General features: G+C 32.4%; 4 protein-coding genes and 1 long non-coding RNA gene across 8 annotated transcripts; 2 read left to right on the plus strand and 3 right to left on the minus strand.

Moving 5' to 3' along the window:
* Nucleotides 1-438: 438 nt before the first annotated feature.
* On the minus strand, nucleotides 439-8,850 carry LOC135841689 (E3 ubiquitin-protein ligase BRE1B-like). 3 transcript variants are annotated; one of them, XM_065358801.1, is made up of 16 exons: nucleotides 8,806-8,850; nucleotides 8,182-8,310; nucleotides 7,718-7,904; nucleotides 7,386-7,562; nucleotides 6,527-6,627; nucleotides 6,113-6,343; nucleotides 5,857-5,982; nucleotides 5,581-5,754; nucleotides 4,528-5,445; nucleotides 3,764-4,008; nucleotides 3,526-3,679; nucleotides 3,299-3,412; nucleotides 3,007-3,192; nucleotides 2,485-2,677; nucleotides 2,312-2,406; nucleotides 439-1,861 (listed from the first exon to the last, which is right to left on the minus strand). In XM_065358801.1, exons 2-16 carry the CDS (start codon nucleotides 8,224-8,226, stop codon nucleotides 1,580-1,582), a joined length of 3,228 nt encoding a protein of 1,075 aa, XP_065214873.1. In that variant the 5' UTR covers nucleotides 8,227-8,310; nucleotides 8,806-8,850; the 3' UTR covers nucleotides 439-1,579. The 3 variants fall into 3 exon arrangements, with proteins under 3 accessions (XP_065214873.1, XP_065214875.1, XP_065214874.1); XM_065358803.1 differs by having other exon boundaries at nucleotides 8,182-8,282; nucleotides 8,806-8,839; XM_065358802.1 differs by having other exon boundaries at nucleotides 8,182-8,282; nucleotides 8,617-8,823.
* A 7-nt stretch (nucleotides 8,851-8,857) lies between these two features.
* On the plus strand, nucleotides 8,858-13,091 carry LOC135841692 (uncharacterized). 2 transcript variants are annotated; one of them, XR_010557977.1, is made up of 4 exons: nucleotides 8,858-10,093; nucleotides 10,250-11,514; nucleotides 11,659-11,847; nucleotides 12,180-13,091. It is a non-coding gene; the product is annotated as an uncharacterized LOC135841692 (long non-coding RNA). The 2 variants fall into 2 exon arrangements; XR_010557976.1 differs by having other exon boundaries at nucleotides 10,250-11,847.
* Nucleotides 12,552-14,223, minus strand: Irbp18 (Inverted repeat binding protein 18 kDa). The gene is made up of 5 exons (XM_065358806.1): nucleotides 14,057-14,223; nucleotides 13,812-13,878; nucleotides 13,581-13,723; nucleotides 13,319-13,475; nucleotides 12,552-13,234 (listed from the first exon to the last, which is right to left on the minus strand). The coding sequence occupies exons 3-5, from the start codon at nucleotides 13,707-13,709 to the stop codon at nucleotides 13,140-13,142; spliced, it is 381 nt and encodes a 126-aa protein (XP_065214878.1). The 5' UTR covers nucleotides 13,710-13,723; nucleotides 13,812-13,878; nucleotides 14,057-14,223; the 3' UTR covers nucleotides 12,552-13,139.
* Nucleotides 14,224-14,443: 220 nt separating this feature from the next.
* On the plus strand, nucleotides 14,444-17,191 carry LOC135841690 (uncharacterized). The gene is made up of 8 exons (XM_065358805.1): nucleotides 14,444-14,751; nucleotides 14,948-15,250; nucleotides 15,326-15,573; nucleotides 15,652-15,817; nucleotides 15,892-16,071; nucleotides 16,153-16,334; nucleotides 16,416-16,580; nucleotides 16,651-17,191. The coding sequence occupies exons 2-8, from the start codon at nucleotides 14,965-14,967 to the stop codon at nucleotides 16,750-16,752; spliced, it is 1,329 nt and encodes a 442-aa protein (XP_065214877.1). The 5' UTR covers nucleotides 14,444-14,751; nucleotides 14,948-14,964; the 3' UTR covers nucleotides 16,753-17,191.
* Nucleotides 17,192-17,449: 258 nt separating this feature from the next.
* On the minus strand, nucleotides 17,450-19,307 carry LOC135839293 (arylalkylamine N-acetyltransferase 1-like). The gene is made up of 4 exons (XM_065355268.1): nucleotides 19,038-19,307; nucleotides 18,730-18,951; nucleotides 18,296-18,565; nucleotides 17,450-18,191 (listed from the first exon to the last, which is right to left on the minus strand). The coding sequence occupies exons 2-4, from the start codon at nucleotides 18,943-18,945 to the stop codon at nucleotides 18,018-18,020; spliced, it is 660 nt and encodes a 219-aa protein (XP_065211340.1). The 5' UTR covers nucleotides 18,946-18,951; nucleotides 19,038-19,307; the 3' UTR covers nucleotides 17,450-18,017.
* Nucleotides 19,308-20,132: the final 825 nt, after the last annotated feature.

A 20,132-nucleotide genomic window follows, 5' to 3' on the forward strand; every position in this document is an offset into this window, starting at 1 on the left:
GAATAGTACCTAGGTGCCTAACTACCTAAACGTAGTATTTTAAACTATAGTAAATTGGACAAAAATTGTTTTTATCATTTTACACAAAGTTGTGCAAGAAGACATCCATTTATTTGAAAACTTGCATCATATTGTGTACGTAATAAGGAGGAAATGAGTAGGTAGGTAGGTAGGTACTTTTTTGATTAAATGTAAATGAATTTATAAAATACATATCGTGGCAACTTTCTAGTTGATGTGAGAAATGAGATCCATTTAAATTGTTTGTAGGAGCCTATTTTTTTCTGTGTAAACCTGCAGGGTATAAATTGATGGTTCATGAACTAAATCAACCTTTAAAATTTGCTGACTTTGTATAATTTTATGGAAATTTTTAAAAATTACAATAAGTATGATTTAGCTCTTTTAACTATTTTAATATAATAAAAAAAAACCCTGTTGCGTAAAACAAGATGTAATATATTGTCAATAATTTCATGAACAATAATCCATTTTAAGACAATTACTAATGAACATCAAAACTGCACATTCAGCACGTTTTCAAAACATTAAAGTTTCGCATGCAAATATTCCTATCCTTAGGTAAGTATTTTAAATCAACCTTTGCCAATCAATCATTTAGGGGAGAGATGCCTAAGATGGCATACTTTGCACATTTTGCAATCTGGAGGGCGCTATAATGAATTATCCGAAAAAATGAATACACCATCTGAAACTATGAACATTTGGCTACAAATTCCCCCCCCCCTGGTTTTAAAATTTTACTCATTTTCAGTACCTGTAATTTGCCTTTTTAAAAAAAGTTCCAAATGTGCCATCTTGGACACTGGTATGGATAAGATGGCATACCTATAAAAATTTTCCCAAAAAGAAGAAAAAGTCGATTAAAAGCTGTTTTTATAACGAAATTCAAGTACAAAAGCTGAAATGCGTATGCGAATAATTCAAAAATGAAGAAAAACTCGAGGGAATGCGGTTTTTATTGCAAAAGCTGAAATTCCTATGAAAATATTTCAAAAATGAAGAAAAACTTGATCAAATGTGGTTTTTATTACAAAATTTAAGTGCAAAAGCTGAAATACCATTAAAACTATTTCAAAAATGAAGAAAAACTCATTTGAACATTTTTTTATGAAAACACAATGTTATTGGTATATGCCATCTTGGACAAAAAATGCTATGTCATCTTGGGCAAACACATTGATATATTTCAGAATGATATTAGAAGCATATAAGGTGATGCAATTATTATAACTATTAGCTCATTACAAGCCTTTTTTCTTATACTTTTCGTATTCGCATCCACTTTTTTGCAACAAAATATTTTTCATACCAATAACTCCTTCTAAAGTAGCAGAAATGTAAAACTTTCAACTAGCAAAAAATTGTTTGTCGTTTTTTTTTTTGATTTTCGGCATTGAACAATTTGTCACATACCGGGATTCAGTGTTTACAGTGTTGACAACATTTTAAGCGAAAAAAATTTTTTTTTCAATGTGTAGTTTTCGAGTAATCGTCACTATGCCATCTTAGACACTATGCCATCTTGGGCAGCTCTCCCCTACTCGTAATTATCTAATTAATTGAATAAAAATAGACGATGATAATCATTGGCTCCAAATGGAGCGCAGCATTCGGGACACTTACGCTGGCGAGTTTCATACCTAGTTTTAATGCAATTCAAACAATAAACGTGAAAACATTTGATTAATACGGCGTCCTTTGTATTAACTTTACAGGAGGGACATGTCAGAATATTTTTATATTCGCGCAGTTCTTCGGCCAATATCGCCTCTAAGGTTCCAACAGATTCGTACTTCTTCATTCGTTCCAGTTTCTTTTTCAGCTGGGATATTTCCTCCTGAAAGAAATAATCGTTAGCGAAATGATTTTATTATTTCTTTATCTCATAAAAAAGTCACATTCACGCGCCAAATTGATGATTAAAATAATGAATTTTTGAGAGAAGATTTTTAAGGTAGAGTGGAATCATGAAGAGGTGTGCCTACCTCCATTATTGAAGGAGTTACAAAAACTTCAATGATAGTGTTCCTTCAAAAATGAAAATAGGCATATCGTAAACGTTAAATTTTTAATTTCAAAATGTGTAATGTGTATTTTAAATTTCACTCATTCGGGTCTCCAATTTACATTTTTAAAATGCGCTTTCTTTCAATGAGGAGGTGGCGGAGGAAAAGCCACATTCATGGATTCTACACTTCTTCTACCAAAAAAATACATACCTATTGATTGATTATGAATGAATGAAAAATTACAAAATTATGAAATTACCTAATTTTTCTATACTCACCAATAAACTATTATTTTTCTGCATTTTAGATTCAAGTAGAGCACTTTTCTCAATTTTTTGTTGTTGAACTTCGTGGGATAATTTTTGATATTTTTCTAATTCACAGAAATAGAAAATGGTTACTTATGAAAACATGAAAAATATATTTTTCCTACTTTATTGTAGGTTATTACCGAGTTGTCTTTTGAGATTCGCGTGTGTCTGCGCATTTTCCACGGCTTTACGTTTATTCACTTCGCAAGCTTTTTTGCGTATAACTAGTTCTTGTTCAAAAAACGTCAGTCGATTTCTGTATGCCAATTCTCTCTCTTCTAATTTTTGAATAATCTCACTTTTCGTTTCAATTTTCTCGTTATTGAAGTTAATCTAAGTAAACAAACATTAAGAGGTAAGTATACATAATTTTTGGCCTGAATGATGTCAAATAAATTACTTAAGTAAGTATGTACATATTTGAAACTTGAATGACGTCGTTGGTGATATACACATACATACGAATATTACGCCAAGTATAATAAGAAGGTATCTACTTAATAAATGGGAGGTTTAAGTGCCTAAATGTTACATAGATAGGTTTATTAGCACACGATAGGTAGGTATTCTTATTTGTGGAAGAATTTCCGTTTCAAGCAGTTCAATTAGAGAGGCGGAGAGGTGTAGGTAATACTCGTAAGTAGGTATCTATAGATACTCACATGTTGCATCATAGTTTCATTTTCTTCTTTGGAGAGATTATAAAGTTGATTAGATTTTACACGTTCAGTCATTAATTTCAAATTCTCGTCATCTTTTTCTCGTAAAAGTTGATGAAGTCTAGTATTCTGGGCTTGTAATTCATCCCATACTTGCCCAGTGATTTCCATTTCTCCGCATAATAAAGACTGGAAAATGAATTATTTACGAAATTTACGAATGAATATGACGGAAATAGAAATAGGTAGGTATCTACATATCTATAAATCAAACAAATGAAGTCTTAAAACGTACATCTCTAGCTTCTTCAATTTTTTTTTGAAGTCTTCTACGTTTCGCTAAGAGGTATTTAATTTTACGAGTCATGACAACGTCTACTAAATCTTTCCTATCATCGCATCTGCTTTCCTAAAAATGAATACAAAAAATCTAGTTGTTAATCCAAGTCGCATGTAATAAGATTAAGGGAAAAAATGCAGCATAAATAACCTAGGTAGGTACTTATGAAATTATATACCAACCTCGATTCGTCGCATTTGTCTTTTCACTTCATCCAACTCAGTTTTCAGCTTTTGCTCGGAAACCATCAGTTTCACTCTTTCTTCGTCCGTTTTATTCATATTTTTATACATGCCCAGCAGTAAATTCAAGTCTTTTTTTTCACCCATAATTTTTCTAAAACGTATTGTGAAAAATTTAACTGTAGGTAAACATACGTTTCCGAATAAGAAACCACCAAAAATGCGTGAAAATACTTACTTCAGGTGATATTTCAGTTTCCTAACGATGAGATCTTTTTTAGTAGGTGGTGTAGCCTTTTTAACCTCTAGCTGATCTTTGTTTTCTGGTTTCAGAAATTCTGATTTATCAGAGTTTTGATTTTCCGTACAATCTGTTTCTTCTTCAGACTTTTCTTTAGATAACACCGCGGATTTATTTTCAGACAGCTTTTTGGCTTTGGGTTCGTCGTGTCCTGAATCGTCAGAATCCAAATTCACGACGCTCTAAAAATTAAAACAATAAGCCAGCGCTCAATTAAATGAATCAATTATTTTCAGCGTGATAAAATTATCTGTAAATTTATCGAATTTTTACGAGTAGGTATACCTACTTGAATAGATATTGGGAGCTCAGTAACATGAGTAAAATAATGTGCCCAAACTACACGGGACTTAATTATCTAGCCAACTTTAAAAATAAAGGGGAAAGATTTTTTATATCAATTTCTTGAATAGGTACCTATCGTACTATGTGTACATTGGATTATGATTGCGCTATATTATGTTGTGCTGTCCAAGAGAAGGAATGCAAAAAATTCCTTTCCAATTTCAGTAAAACTTTAAGAATTACCTAAATGAGCTAAGTACTTACTATAGGCTATGATTGATTCAAATTTTCGTTTTTAATGCGCCCTAGTGCCTTCAATTTTGACTATATAGGCAAAATAATGGTCAAAATTTTTTTTTGGTAGAACTCCCAAAGTTCTATAGGTATTATAAAGTTATTCTCATGTTTTATCTTACCTCTTTAATCGGAATTTTTGATGTGGTTTTGGGTACATAAGTTTCTTCCGAATTATTAGACTCGAACTCGATTTGATTTTTGACCTCGACTTGTTTCTCAACATCCTCTTTATCGCCATCTTTGAATAGTTCTTTGTACTTCATCTTTGAGCAATCTCGCAGATATCTTTCTTTGAGTAATTCTTTAGATCGCTGAACTTCTTTCGAGTAGGTAAGTTTTGAGTAAGATTTAGAAAAGTGCATTTCTTTACGAAGAGTTAAATCGCTATAATGAAGCGTACCTTTGTGCAGAGGATCGTCTGTACAATTCTGGGACGACTCCTTCGGATGTAAAAAATCATTGAATAAATCTTTATCTTTGGATGGCGATATTTTAGAATAAGAGATATCTTTCGAATTCAGTATATTTTTTATATGCTGCATTTCTTTGGCATTCATTAAATCCTTGGAATCGTTGAGCGGTTTGATATCTTTACCGTTCAATTCTTTGGTAACATCTCTGGAACGAAGTTCTTTCGGAGGAGGCATTTTCAAATAAGCCTCTTTGGATCCCTCTTTCAGGAGTTCTTTTTCTTTGAGTCGTCTGCGATGAAATTCTCGATATCGAACAAGTTGCAGTAATTTATCGCATTTTATTTTCATCGGAGGCATTGCTTTGGAGAATCGAATGTCCTCCTCAATTTCTTCGTGTTTACGTTTGTATCTTTTAATATCGCTTTCGTGTTGTTTGCAGTAATCTAACATCGAGCTCATTAATTTTTTCATTTCTGAATTCAGCGATCCAAATAGGTTGGTTTCTGCGACCGATTGTTCTAATTCCATTTTCAATTTACGACATTCTTTTCGAAGTTGACCATTCGTGTCATCTAATTTGATCATTTCTTGACGCATGCTTTTCTGTTGTACCAAGCACTCGCGCTGTAAATTGAAAATAGTGTGAAGTTATTAAATGTTGCTGTATGATATGAATGCCTATTTGAAGGGAAAAAACTATAGGTAGGTCTAGGTTTGGTAGATAAGTAGTAAGTACCTATTTAAAAATTTGACACTTACTTCGGAAGTTTCTTGAGCAGCATTAAAAGATGTTTTTAAAATTTGCATTTGTTTTTGCACCTCTTCCCAGCTTAGTCGCAATTGAGAAGATTCATTGTACAGGATGGAAAATTTCGATTGCAGGTATTTATATTTTTTAGACTGTATGATTACTTTTTCAGGTAATTGGCACGCCTATAACATGTAAAAATTTGAGTGTGAATTTTTTAAAATTAAAATTGCACCTATGAAATTATTCAACGAATGTTAGTAGGCCCAAAGTACATATATACTTACGTCTATTTTGAGCGTTTCAACTTGTTTGGCAGCTTCTTGCTGTTTCATGTTCATAATCTGAAGTTCTTGTAAATATTGTTCAGAAAGTTGTCTCTGATGCTCAATTTCTTTCTCGAGTTCGCCAGACTAAACAAGAATGAATCTTAGATTTACGTACCTACCACATACGAGTATAACTCTTATGCTTCACCAAACACAATGTCGATTTTTAGTGTTTGTAAATGTAAAATGTTTTTAAATTTAAAAATGCGTTTACTTTATCGATTGTATCGACTGGCGAAGAATTTCGCTCGATAGCTTCAGCCTCGTTTAAATCGTCGGCATCTTCTAGTTGTTTTATTTCATCCATTAATTCCGCCAAATTGTGTTCCATCTCATCAGTAGCTGCTTTCATTTTAGTATTTTGATATTGCAAATTATCGATTCGATTCTTCATTTCGTCGTTTTCAGTTTCTTTCAAAGTTAAGACGTCTTGTTTTGTTTTCATCTGAAAATGTTGTTAGTTAGATACCTACTCAAATGTTTTTTATTCGTAGTTTAAGCACTTGAATGATCTTATGTATTTAGTGAATGTTTAGGTAGGAACCTACTACTCTGGGACACATGCGCTAACAATTAAATTAGGTACCTATATGTTGAATGCTTTTCAAATAAATTGTGAAATATTTACCCGCAAATTAAAAGTGTAGTAGTCTTTATGCAGTGTGATGATTTTCTTGCGTAATTTGATGTTCTGCTGGAATCTTTTTATATTTTGAGGCTTTAGTTTCACTGTAAATAGACAATAATAGCAAAATTACTGGGTTAGGTACCTATAAATTGATTTTTTCTGAAAATAAATTATTAATCACTTTAAGGTAGTAATCCAGTTATTGATCAAGTATTTAAATCTACTGATGTAATATTTTTGTGTGATCTTGAACCATATACCACTTTCAAGATGGGCACTTTCAAAAGAAAGTGGTAATCTCTCTTCCTCAAGTTTGTATCAACATTTTAAAAAACATAATATGGCTCATGGCCCATTGATCAACATAAATTTCAGAAGCACTATAAATCAAAGTTTTTCAATTGGACTTTCTCTCATTTTTTATCACCCTTACCACCATGGAGCCAAAATTTAAATAAATTGTCTCGGTAGTACGACACAATGATTGAGAGATGTGTTTTCTAAAACGTTGAACACGAATAGGCTATAACTTTAGTTTTGATAGGACCTCAAGTTCATTTCCCTCAACAACCCCCTGTTAGTCAAAATTTGAAAAAAATCTCCAATTCAAACATATGATGCATGAAATAGCCCTAGTATGTTTTTAAGAAGGGAAAAACACAAATGACCCATTAAGTTTTTTAAATCAACCGCATATTTTTAATTCAATTATTCAACCTAAAAAAACTGTTCAATTCAACTTTACAACAAATAATTATTCGTTTTGAATGAACAATAAATGCGCGCCTTTGGATTTTAGATTAGGCAAAAATATTCACATTCATGATGTATAGTAAACTGCGGTAAAAATTATACAAACCTCCATTTTTTTGAAAGTTCTTCAAGGTGTTTGTCCTTGTGATTAATTTGTATAAAGACAGCATCAACTTTTTCACATTTTGTTTTGAAATTTGAACTCTTTTTTCCAACTTTTCATTAAGTTCTTCCACATCGTAAGTAGACAATTGAATAAGAAACGAATCGGCGCTGCTATCGACTGAAACAATGCGAGAAAAAAAAATCCGGATATTTAAATAAGCATAGAGAAATGAGTGAGTGGGGACGTGGGGTACTCGAGCACACTAAAATACGAGCCCTTATTCCGATAAGTAGGTATAGCGTATATAAGTGCTCTTCATAATATTTACGTACATTTATCAAACATGTTCATCGAGCACTTGGCATCAAATTGTTTGGAAAAAATTCTGCAATTTTCGTCTAAAACTTTCCAATATCTATTGATACCACACAGCATCACATCATCTTCCAATTGTTTTTTCTCGAGTTGTGAAATTCTGCATAATAAATCATTTTCGATGCGCTTCTGTTTTTCAATTTGCTGCAAAAAAGAAAAAAAGTTCGAGTTTGAAAAGTTCGTCTTGACTCGTATAAAGCTAGGCATCAAGTTTAGAAAAATCGATTACATTTTCCATTCAAATATAACATTTCTAGGTAGGCCTATACATTTTAATTATATGTTTCCGCTATTCAACTATTCTAAGTAAATGTAAAAATGAGTCATTTGAAAAAGGATATCTAATGTTTTTAAGATTGCGATAATTTATTAGGTAATGAATTTAGATTAGAAAGGAACTGATAATTCGTAGCATTATTACCGTGGCGAGATTTTTATTTCTTCTTTTGAATTCTTTATTCTCCATGATGAATTTGAGAATCAATCACACGAAAATACAGTTTAAAAGTACAAATTATCTAACTTTAAGACAGCAATATTATTTCCGACTCTAAAAAATATAAACAAATAATCGTCGGCTAAGTGCGGAAAGGTGCCTCGTGAAATTCGTTACTTGATACCTGTGTAAAACTGCCTTTCCACACTGAGCGCCATCTATCAGTCCAAGTTCAAATCTAAAGGCATCTTAGGTGATGGGAAGGGTGCCTTGAGGTAACATAACTTTTGGTTTGAACATTTGGACTGATAGATGGTGCTCAGAGTGGAAAGACCGTTTTACACAGGTGTCAAGTAACGAATTTCACGAGGCACCTTTCCGCACTAAGCCGACGTAATGTAATCTTTACTAAATTCGCACTCGAGCATTTATTCGAAATCGTTGTTTTATGCATATCGACGGTTTTGAGGCGAAAGGGTCAATCTGGCCTTTTGGCACTTCAGTGGTATTAGCACTTCTGGACAGATTGGTCCTCTGCAAAAAAAAAAAAAACTCAGATTGGTCTTTTCGCCGCAGAACCTTCGATATGAATTTGATATGAAATTTTACTCTTTTCAAACGCGGTATCAAGTGAAAAACGCACTAAAGCACCATACGACAATTCCACAATGAATATCAACCCACGCGAAAACTTGCGATGACGCACGCGTAAAAGGGTAAAATCTGTGAACACCCTTCAACTGAGAGAAATAAAATCAGGGGTTCTCAAAAGTAGGTACGTGCTTTCCTGCTGCTATCATTAATTTCACCCTTTCGATGTCGATTATGCTTATAATTGAACGAGAAGCATGTTTTTCAAAGAATTATTTGAATTTAATTTCGAAAAACGACTGATTTATAGAATACTTACAAGTACTTAGATAGGTACAGTATACGCAAATTGCACCTAACGAATAATTATAACGTATCAAGTACATGGATTTTTACCCAGATACGGCGAGAAAGTATTTTTATGTCAGAAAATGTTGACGCTATTAAAATGACTTACCTAAATTTTTAGCCTCTACCGGTGAACAAGCATAAGCGATACTTTTTCATCCCTGGTTAAAGTATTCAGTTCAATATAAAATCAATACAGCTTCCATATCTCGGTATTATTTCAACAGTGTCTATTCATTTTATTTCTTCAAATGACGACGTACAGAAGAGAGAATAAAACTTGTCGTTTGATTCATTTTTTTCACTGAGCCAATTTTTAATACGTAGGTATAGGTACCTACTTATTTTTTTCGATAACCTATATTTCCACTTTTAGGTCATCGGTATAAGTATATACCTGAAAATTAGTCATACAAAACTATAAAGCATAAATTTTTCCCAACTATGTGCGAAATGTCGCACTTTCTTATTGACTATTTTTACACTTTTATTATAGGTACTGTAAATTATCTATCTCAACAAGATAAATGGGTAACTAGGATAATAAAATTTCGAATTAGTAAGTTTATATCCCCCTCACAAAGGTATATAATATAGGTACATGTACCTACGACATGATTAGACATCTGTCTGACTTGTGCGATTATCAACTTCGGATCAAGTAACTTACGAGTACCTATCTAATCGAATTTGTGATTTTTTTACTAAAAATTTTCTGTTAAAAAAATGTGTAAATCTATGTATTATATGTTTTTGGTTTGCGTGTTTGTCTTCAGTTATGCAGCTGCTAATGCTGCAAACAGGAGCACTTTTCAAGCTAGGCTGAGACACTGCAGATGGCTTTGTGCTTTTAGAGATTCTCAGCAAAAAAATACTTTACAAACTTGTTTGGTTCTTGCTGATCATCAGGATGTTACAGTGACCAAATGTGTGAGCAAATGCTTACAAAAACACGATGGTAAGACATGCATATTATTTGGCTTATAGATGGTTGGATGTTGCATAATTTTAAAATAGGCATAACAAATTATTTTGATGTTGTTTTTTTCGTCAACCTATACATTATACATTTATACATATTTTTAATTTGATATAAAATGTTTGACTGTTTTAGAAAATATAACAAACAGCACAGAATGCCAATGTCAAAACGGGAAATGCAATGGAAAATCATCGAATGAGGTTTCTTCTTCAAGTGCACCAAGCTCGGAAACATCGGAGATGTCAACTGATAAAGCTATCACCAGCGATACTTCCACATCAGAAATTTCCTTCCCTGAAAGTTCTACGTCTGCAGCAGATACCAGCACATTACGTTCGATTGAAAATTTCGAAAATGAAGACAAAAATGTCCTTGAATAGCATGCAACTTATGGTATCTTGAAGTAAGAAGTAAAATCGATTAAGTATGTTCCTTGCAATCAACTACCTTTGCTACTGAGTTAAAAATTTGTTAGCATATTTCTTGATCCTTGCAATGTTTGTGGCGATAAAAAAATATATTTCTCAAGAGTAGATGAGCATGCCTAATTTTTTGTATCTATTGTTCATATATTACAACTATCCTTAATAATTTTTGAAAATGCATCCAAGTAAGTACATATTACGAGAAGGTAGATAAGTTCTGGAGTAGATACCTACCTACTTTGTGATATCTGCATGAATAATTAATACCCTCTTTGGTGTAATTGAGTCCAAATTTCAAATTTGAAGGTTCCCAGAATTAATAATACATATTACATAAGGTGCATAGACTTATTGGTAGGGGGTGCCTATAATTTTTTTTTAATTTTTTTTTTTAATAACGATTTAGTTGAGTCTATGTACTTGAGTGATGGGTGATACATATTCGATTAGTTTAAAGCAAATACACATCGCCCTAAATTATTACATTCTACGTCGATAAATAAGAATATGAACGATGAAACCCAGAATGACACATATCGGCACCATTTCCATTAGCTTGTGCAAATTAATAAAATAAACGCCTATACTTAATTGAAAATTTACATAGATAGGTGGGTACACGTAAAAAGTATATCTACCGACAACAAATGAAGTTCTGGGTTTGGAAAATGGTCCAATTTTCTCCAAGCAACATTAACTTAATACATATATCTGTTTAGATTAACAAAACATTTGCTTACTTGTAAGTGTATAATTATCTTTCCAGATAAGGAATCAGAAACCTTACAGATATTCTTCATTTCAATACTCATTAAAATAAATAAACCCCGCGAAAAATCAGGTCAAAACTCTACATCAAATACCTAGTAAAAAAAATAAATTTAAGATTTGTACGCCCTTTTGATGATGAATCGCACTGAATAAACAATTTGATTCAGTTACCAAAGGACCTGTAGTTATATAAACCCTCGGGTAGGTATAAATTAGTACAGATACCAAAGTTGAAGCAGTTGACAGTTAACGTGCTTTGAAATTTTTTTTTTTACGATTTTCGAGTTGTAATTTTAATCGACAATATGTGCAAATTTTTATTCCTTGTGTTGCTCTATACGATAGTTGTGTTCAATAATGGAGACTGCTCTATGCGGAGAAATTCTTTTCAAGGAAGATTGAGAACATGCAGGACACTCTGTGGCTTTAGAGGAGCTTCGAGTTCGGGTTCAATTCAAACTTGCCTTCTGCTGCAAAATCAGAACAACGTGACCGTTTCGGAATGTGTTGCCGGTTGTTTGGAAAGAAAAGGAGGTAAGAAATTTAAATTTAATTTCAATTTAAAATAATTATGAAACAAGTACCAACTCAATCATCACCCACTAAAAAAATTCTTTTTTCGTTTTCTATCCTTTATGAAATCACGGATCATCAATTTTGTGACCAAGTGTAAAAAGTTCATTATATATCTGACACTTATTGAAATCTTCATTTTGAGTCATTTTGAAAGTATTTATTAAAAGCGTTAGGTACTTGACAGATAGATTTTTGAACTGAAAATAAAAACAATTTTAATATTTTAGCCGTAGCAATTTTGTTTCTCGAGTTCCAGCTTTTTATAATGAAAATGTGATTTACTTTCGCAGAAAGCTTAACAAATGCAATTGAATGTCAATGTCGATTCGGCAATTGCATCCAACCACCGACTGAACCGCCTACAACAACTCGAGCTCCCGCTGTAAATCCTCCAGCAGTAAATCCTCCAGCTGTAAATCCGCCAGCAGTAAATCCTCCAGCTGTAAATCCTCCAGCAGTAAATCCGCCAGCAGTAAATCCTCCAGCTGTAAATCCGCCAGCAGTAAATCCTCCAGCAGTAAATCCTCCAGCTGTAAATCCTCCAGCAGGGAGATAAGAAACGTTCTTTTGCACAGCAAATTTATCTTTCGAAAGCATGCACTTCGCTCATCGTATTTCATTTTTCAATCAAATTTTCTTAATAAAATAAAGAGTACGAAGAATATGATGTCATTCTGTATTTTTTATTCGAATGTAACAAAAATTTTCAAACAATAAAATTTCAAATAATACGAACGTATTCTTTACGTAGTTATAAAATGCTTCATTTAAAATCGAGTTTACAGGTAAAGAAAATTCAACAAAATAATCATATTTAAGTAATAGGTAGGTACTTTACTAAAATTCAAACATGATAGGTTTTAATTACAATAAAAATACTAATTTTCTTACTAAACGTAGTTTCTAAATCGTAAATCTCATATAATATCCATAATACACACATCACGTGAAAGAAGAGTGACTGAATACGTATTCGTAATCGTAATTGTCAAAAAATAGGTAATGTATCTACACGAGTAATTATAAATGCACAACTTTCATTCGACGTAACATACTTCGATAATAATTATTCGAAACACACATTCAGCAAAACAACTTGCGAAATATAGGATCTCAAAACGGTTTTGAAAACATGTAACTCTACAATAACGATGTTACATGCTCCAGCGTATCACCACGAATGCACATTTCATTCGAAAAGACGATTTCAACAAAATATCCTGATTAGTTTCAACTTAATTGCAACGAGATTAATTATTTTTGTGATCCGAGCCGATGATAGAGGTTGTATCGCTTAGTAAAGATTCCAAGTCAACTCCTTCAATATTGACGTTTTGAGAGGAACCTGAAAAATGTACCACAATGAGCACAACTGGCAACGGAAATCTAGAATTAATCTACGAATCAGAAATCGTGAATTATTTCTTACCTGCGTGTGCTAGAAACAAATCTTTCAAGAAACCCAATTCTTTACTTAATATTTTAATTTTCTCTTCCAACATATCGTTTTCAGTTTTCAGCTTCTGTACTCGTTCCATGGTTTCTTGAGTGCGCATACGACTTTTTACTCTACTTTTCTTGACAGCCTGAAATTATCAAAGTTTTGTATCAATTAATCCATTCATTCACTTAGAGGCTCTTAGAGGTAAACACGAACAATGAAATATGCACATAGCACAAACACTTCTTACTTGATTGTTTTTGTCTCGTTTTTTACGATAATCATCTTCACTGCTTTCTGCATCGTTAGACAAGTTCATATTCCGCACTGATTTGCTTTTCGCCTGCCGAGTACCCGTTTCTTTATTTTTGGGCGCCATGGATTTGGAGGAATCTAAAATGAATCACGCAGAACGTTAAAAATTATTCCAATATACATACAGTCTAATTCAACTACAGTTTATGTACATCTACCTACTTACCTACAGTATCAGTACTCCAGTAAGTATTGGGCTAAATTAGAAGAATACGTGAAACTGTACAATGACACTAGAAAATCACGAAAGATGATTAATTTGACGTTGAACCTCGAAATTAGGCACTCACGCAAAAGGCATACCAATCAAACAGATACGGTAAACCCGTATGATGAAATATTTTAGAAGATTTTATAATCTGTAGATTTCAATTGTTCAGTGATAATTATCAACTAACAAAGGGTCCTTACCAGCTCAATTACTCCGCTGAACAAATCAGAAGAGTCTTTAAACGATTGAAATTGATCACAACTTCTCAAAAAGCTTGCTACAAAAACTAACACTTCAAAAATCTAATCTAATTAAAAAATAATTCGAAACAGAAAATGAAATGAAATATTGCGCAAACTAATGAAACAAAATGAACTTGGGCAACGAACACCAAACTCAAAACTGGATAGTCCGTATTTTTTTCCTCCGCATAGGAGGATCAATGGATGCGTGGTTTCCGTTTCCGATAAATTTCCGTGAAATTTGGAAGATTTTTTATTTTTTTTTATTTTTTTACTCAAGAAAAAAATTCCTCAGAGAAGTACTACAACTAACGTCTTGTAAGATAGATAATTAATTATGAGAATGTTGTGATAACACTTTGTTTTTTTTTCTTCTCACTTTATTTTTATGACATGAGATCAAAATTATTCAATCTATTTTTGAATTAATTTCAAGTTTTTCATTTATGTGATGTGTTATTTTGTAATTTTGTGAGCTTGCTACCAAGTATTCGAAACAGAAGAGCTTGATTCTCACTTCAAGAGGAGGTCATTATTCAAGATTTCGTGTATTACATTCGGTGATTTATTTTTAGAATAATTTCCATTCATACGAGAATTTATTCATCCAGCACAAGAAATTTGCTGAAAAATTCATAAATGCGTGAATAAAAGTGAGTTTGCTAGTTGATTTTCTTAAATTGAGGCTATCTGATCCAGAGGTAGTGTGTAACAACAGGCTTAAGAGCGAAGTGATACGTTCAAGGATAAGTATCACGCAGAACCGAAGAATAGTCGTTAAATCTGCGTCAAAAAATAATTTTCGTTTTGACTTTTGTCAATATATTTATCGTATCTTCTGTTCAACAGGAACGGTGGAGGTAATCATGAGAAAAATCCTTGAACAAGAGTTGAATTCCATCATTTCAGAAGAAGGATTTGCTTTTGATGAAAATAGCATAGGAAACACATCGTCTGAAGCGTCACATTGTAGCTTCTTATCGAATAATTTATGTGATAGAACACCTGTTAAGCGTTCTACAGAACTGTCCAGCGAACAAGTACCAAAAATGCAAAAGAATATGAGTAATATTGGGTTCAACAGTGATATTAGTATTTTTCACATGCTATGCCAAGTTATGGAAAGTATTCAACGTTTAGAAACCAAAGTTGGTGCGTAATGAAATTTTTCATTTTAATAATAATTTTTTGCAAACGCATCAAGTAAGACATATGTTCAATCCACAGATGAAATACAGAACGTGTTGACTGATTTAACCGAACGTCCTGGAGTGAAAACGTGTACGCATAGCGATATAAATACCACAATAAAAAATATTTGCCAAAATAAAAGAAAAATTCTGAAAGAAGAAAGTCCAGCTTCCGATGATAAAACGGTCACTTGGCGAAGCGGTCTTGGATTACCGGTTGCTACTGTCAGTGATGTTGAATCTGTTAATCAGAAATTGAATAATGTTGATTATCTCAATGAATTTGTTAGTATCAGCTTAATATTTTAATCAAATCAACATTTTCACTGGGGATTTTCACATCCATTGATCGTTTCATTTCAGAGAACGTTATTACGACATTGCAGTTCCAGAGGAATCGGTCTGAACGAGAAATTGAAATTGATACTAAAGGAAGCTCTGGGTAACGAAATAGGAGGATTATACAATCTCACTGGCACGTGCGGTAAACGAAGTATCGAAAAAACTGAACTTTTCAACGCTATTCAAAGTAAGTTCGTTTTTTCGTCCTCCTCCCTCCACCCTACGCGTATCATTTTATTAATAGGCTTGTAATTATTCCAGACTACATTATGGAAATTTATGGCGCTACAAATGAAACTCGGCGAGCTGTGAAGTTGGTGTTCCACAGATTTTTGAAAAATCAGCAAGATCGTATTACAAAAGCTGCGAAATGTAAAATCATGGAATCAACTATTGCCGCATTTGAATCTTCCAACAGAGAAAATACTATGAATGACCCAGGTGTGTGCTTCATATGTTGCATTCATTTATTAATAGAGATTATCACTTTTAAAAATTGATTGTTTTGTTTCTATCTTGCAGTGGAACGGAACAGCGTAGAAACTGTAAAAGCAGATCGTAATATTAGATCGGTTCCTGATCGAAGTAATTGTGATTCAACTCAGAAAACGACAGAAAAAAAACCTTTTCATCGTAATTATTACAACGAAACATTTTGCAACGAGTTACCACTGAAACGACAAATAAATGATTTAGAGGGTCACGTAAGTTTTTTCTGCATTATTTTGAATAACGCATGAGGACATTTCTATAATTTTTACAAATCTTAATTTGTAATTTTACAGATGGTTGAAGAAATGAATAGAAACGTTGAAAGTTCTAATTTTGATCAGAATCTGAACAAATGTCTACTGTACGACACAGCATGGATCAGTAATAACAATAATAACAGTAGTAATAATAACTATGCCAGTGCTCGCCTTGTTTCTGGTGAAAATCCGTTATTAGAGGTAAATTTCTCTACGGTTAAAAATTGACCAGTTTTTCCGAAAAATTTAACAAGTATTATCATTTTTCAAGGGGGAACATTTTTTTAAAATTGAAAATGGTGACGAAGAACAAATGAATATTGAAGATAATTTAGGCAATGAACACACTTTGCGTAAAAAGTCTCTGAAATGATGGCGAGGAAAGAACGGTGCTATAAATTCAACGAAATGGCTTGAAACTTGAATCAGTGTTGCTCCTAAGCATGCCTTGTCGTATAACTATATCTTCTAAAGAGATTGAGTTTCTTTTTCAGTGGATCATACACGTATGATAAAACTTAAACCTGCGTAAGTGATATATATCCGTATTAAGCATTATTTTTTAATTTTATTGATTTACTCTTTCGTACTATTTAATAAGGGAAAAGTCTATCTTGGAGTGGAGATATCTTTTCTAGGTGCATTAACTTTTGGTATTATGAAAATCTTACCTTTAATTATTCTGTTCATTTGTTTTAAAGAGAATTATTTAGTAATCACATGTAACTTTTGCATAAGGAAATATTATGAAATCGTAAGATGTGATATGTTATATTCTGTTATGTTTTTATACATTAAATTTTTTCGAGAAACTTGATGAAATTTATTTTCGTTTTTGAAACAAACGATGACTGTGAGTTTAAAATCATCAATATATTTGCACATTGCAACGTCGACCTTATATGCATTTTCAGTATTGTTGTTTGTTTTTTTCAAAATCGAAATCAAATAAAATAATCGTATCATTTCTTTCTTTTAGATTATCTTCTGAGCTGCGACTCTTTATTTTAGTTTCACATGGCCATAGAACAGAAGTTTTGAAAAAAAAACAACAAAATCAACGAAACGAATATGTAATCTATGCGTTTATTTATTTTTTCTCAAATTATTTTTAATAATAGAGATAGGTACGCACGGTATGAAGTTTTCTATTTTAGGTTAGTAGGTAAATACTTATACTGTCTTATACATAGATAAACGTAGGTACCTACATGTAAAGCACCATGTGATAAATTCAAAGTTATCAATTAACACAACATATAGGTAGGTAAGTATGGGTAATCATCAAGTTGAGAAGACGTGATATTCAATTATTTTAACGCAAATAAATGAAGAAAATGAAATTCCTAACACGAGAAATATCAACAACATTTAACATAAAAATATACCGGCAACTGTAAGGTACTTATGCAACGAGGTATAAGTTAAAATTATACTTACACAAATATGTATTGTCTTTTATAGTTATAATTATTGTCACATTTGAGAAGCAGCCATTAGATGACACTTCGACATTCATTATATAGGTATAGGTATTATAAAAGCAAATCTAAAGCAAATTTATATATTTAAACTCGTAAATTATTGTCACATTTGGTGAAATGGTCCATTTTTTGCATTAAACTAGTAAAATAATATTCACTCCAATACTTTAATCATAACTTTCAGAAATTTATGAGGTTCTGAAGTTTTGAAAATCGGTTCTCCATCTTCGTTTCGATGAGCTTTGTAACGAAGTTCAAATATCGTAACGAATCCCATATTTTCAGCAATTTTTTGCGTGTAGAAACTGGTAGCATCTTGCTTGAATAACTGAAAATTACACATTTGACTCAGCAAGAGTATTGTAATTTGTAATAAATGAAAATTAATAAGCAAATACCTATTTACTTTAAGGGTACCTAAGTGATTCCTACCTTAAAACCTTGTTCTTCGGCAATTTCCAAGCTTTTTTGGAGAAGCTGTTTAGCTAAACCTTGTCCTCTGTAATTTTGATCGACAGATAATATTCTGCATTCGAAAATACGGTCGACGCGATACTTGCAGAATAGATCAAGATCTTGATTAATTCCGTATAAAAAAGTAAAAATATTTTTATACTTTTCATCGTTGGCTTGATTCAATTTTTCTTTTTCTGTTTGAATATCACCTGCGTTTTGGATTCCATTTAAAGCTACGCCGATGACCTACAGATACGAACAAGGTTTTTTCAATTTCATAAGATTCATTACTTAGGGACCTACTTATTGATTATGAGATTTACTGGCGAAACTCGAATTTTCAAGTTGAATGACGAATATTGTACATAGGCCAGCCTCAGATACATATTTATTTAATTATACCTATTTACCTTATTAGCATCTTTATCCACTATCATTACTGAAAGATTGTCTTGTAACGTTTGTAAACTATGTTTTTCCAAGTCTTCATGTTTATCACCATGTTCACATAATTTCACTGATTTATTCAGCGGCTCATCAGCGAAGAAATTATTCCTCAAGTGTAGTATGATTTCATCGTAATGTTCTTCGGTGATTGGACTAATAATTTCTAAATTATTTTCCATTGTTACCTATAAAAAAAATTATTTTACAAGAATAGGTAGCTCACAACACAACACGACACTTCTGTAAAGAAATACAAATAAAATCAACTCACTTTATTCTTAATGGTAACTAAAATGCCAAAAGGTAATTAATTTCCGCAAGGTATTACAACATGAGAACGTGTAAAATCTACCGTATTTTACGAATTCTGTTCTACCTTTGAAAATGAGAAAAAAGTTCGGATGCTGTGTAGTAGATGGGTACGGAGTAGTTGTCTCCATGGTGATAAAGCTCTCCACCAGTTGCTAGCATAAACGTACACTACCCTTTTGATTTTATCGACTCGTGTCTCAAGTATTATTAACTTACTTCGATTATCATGGTATTTCAAATTTAATCATCTTATATAGAACAAAGGAATTTTTTTATGAACACCAACCAAGTGTAGGGGTTTTTCTGGAAGCAAAATAAATTGATGTTGAATTGATTTCTAGATACGCAGCTTTTCTTTATTCCGTTTACGATAGGAAATTGTATTACGGTGAAATTTATAGCGCCGTGTCACTTTGACGTATTCTAAGGTCAAGTTTCACCCCTGAATGGGTAGAGAAGATTTCCATCTTAAAGAGCGCCTATAGTGATGTAGATTAATTTACTTTGACAACGATAAATGGATTTGGTGAAGCGATTTTCAAAACGGTTTCGCACGAATTTACAATTTAATTTAAGAGAATCTCAACCTTGCTCCCTCAACATTCAAAAAATGTTATCGACTAATAAATTTTCCTGAGCCAGAACAAAATATGGTATGACATTGTGGTACCCAGAGGAGGTGCGTAAAGGTTGCACCATTATAATTTCTCATGCTGAGAATATTGCCTACTTCTTTACTTTAAGGGGCAAAAATTGTAATTTCCACATTTATTGATATTTAATTTTTTTAAAAATCAAAACAGCTGAAATCATAATTATTGACTCCTCACTGAAAATTGTGTGTCCATGTCCAACTTGCTTGTGCACAGCAATTTGTCTATCCTTATACACGTCAGTTCGTCTTCAACTTGTTTTTGAAATGTAAAAAATCCTAGAAAATATGGGCATACTTAACTATTAATGCTGGTACAATTTCATCAAAACTTTGTTCGTGTAGGTATTTTGAATTTGCACAATTTCAACAAAAAATGTCATCCTCGATCCGTTTTTTTCT

The sequence above is a fragment of the Planococcus citri genome, chromosome 3 (genome assembly GCF_950023065.1).
Source record: "Planococcus citri chromosome 3, ihPlaCitr1.1, whole genome shotgun sequence".
Lineage (NCBI taxonomy): Eukaryota > Metazoa > Arthropoda > Insecta > Hemiptera > Pseudococcidae > Planococcus > Planococcus citri.

Excerpts from the sequence above, each read along its gene's own strand:
- LOC135841689 (XM_065358801.1), bottom strand. The coding sequence starts at position 8,226 with ATGGAGAATAAAGAATTCAAAAGAAGAAATAAAAATCTCGCCACG. Across the intron at positions 3,680-3,763 it reads AAACTGAAATATCACCTGAA|AAAAATTATGGGTGAAAAAA; the intron begins GTAAGTATTTTC and ends AATACGTTTTAG. Across the intron at positions 3,413-3,525 it reads GACAAATGCGACGAATCGAG|GAAAGCAGATGCGATGATAG; the intron begins GTTGGTATATAA and ends ATTCATTTTTAG.
- Irbp18 (XM_065358806.1), bottom strand. The coding sequence starts at position 13,709 with ATGGCGCCCAAAAATAAAGAAACGGGTACTCGGCAGGCGAAAAGCAAA. Across the intron at positions 13,476-13,580 it reads AACGAGACAAAAACAATCAA|GCTGTCAAGAAAAGTAGAGT; the intron begins GTAAGAAGTGTT and ends TGATAATTTCAG. Across the intron at positions 13,235-13,318 it reads TTTGTTTCTAGCACACGCAG|GTTCCTCTCAAAACGTCAAT; the intron begins GTAAGAAATAAT and ends TACATTTTTCAG.
- LOC135841690 (XM_065358805.1), top strand. The coding sequence starts at position 14,965 with ATGAGAAAAATCCTTGAACAAGAGTTGAATTCCATCATTTCAGAAGAA. Across the intron at positions 15,251-15,325 it reads ACGTTTAGAAACCAAAGTTG|ATGAAATACAGAACGTGTTG; the intron begins GTGCGTAATGAA and ends TTCAATCCACAG. Across the intron at positions 16,581-16,650 it reads GTGAAAATCCGTTATTAGAG|GGGGAACATTTTTTTAAAAT; the intron begins GTAAATTTCTCT and ends TCATTTTTCAAG.
- LOC135839293 (XM_065355268.1), bottom strand. The coding sequence starts at position 18,945 with ATGGAAAATAATTTAGAAATTATTAGTCCAATCACCGAAGAACATTAC. Across the intron at positions 18,566-18,729 it reads TGGATAAAGATGCTAATAAG|GTCATCGGCGTAGCTTTAAA; the intron begins GTAAATAGGTAT and ends TCGTATCTGTAG. Across the intron at positions 18,192-18,295 it reads CCGAAGAACAAGGTTTTAAG|TTATTCAAGCAAGATGCTAC; the intron begins GTAGGAATCACT and ends TGTAATTTTCAG.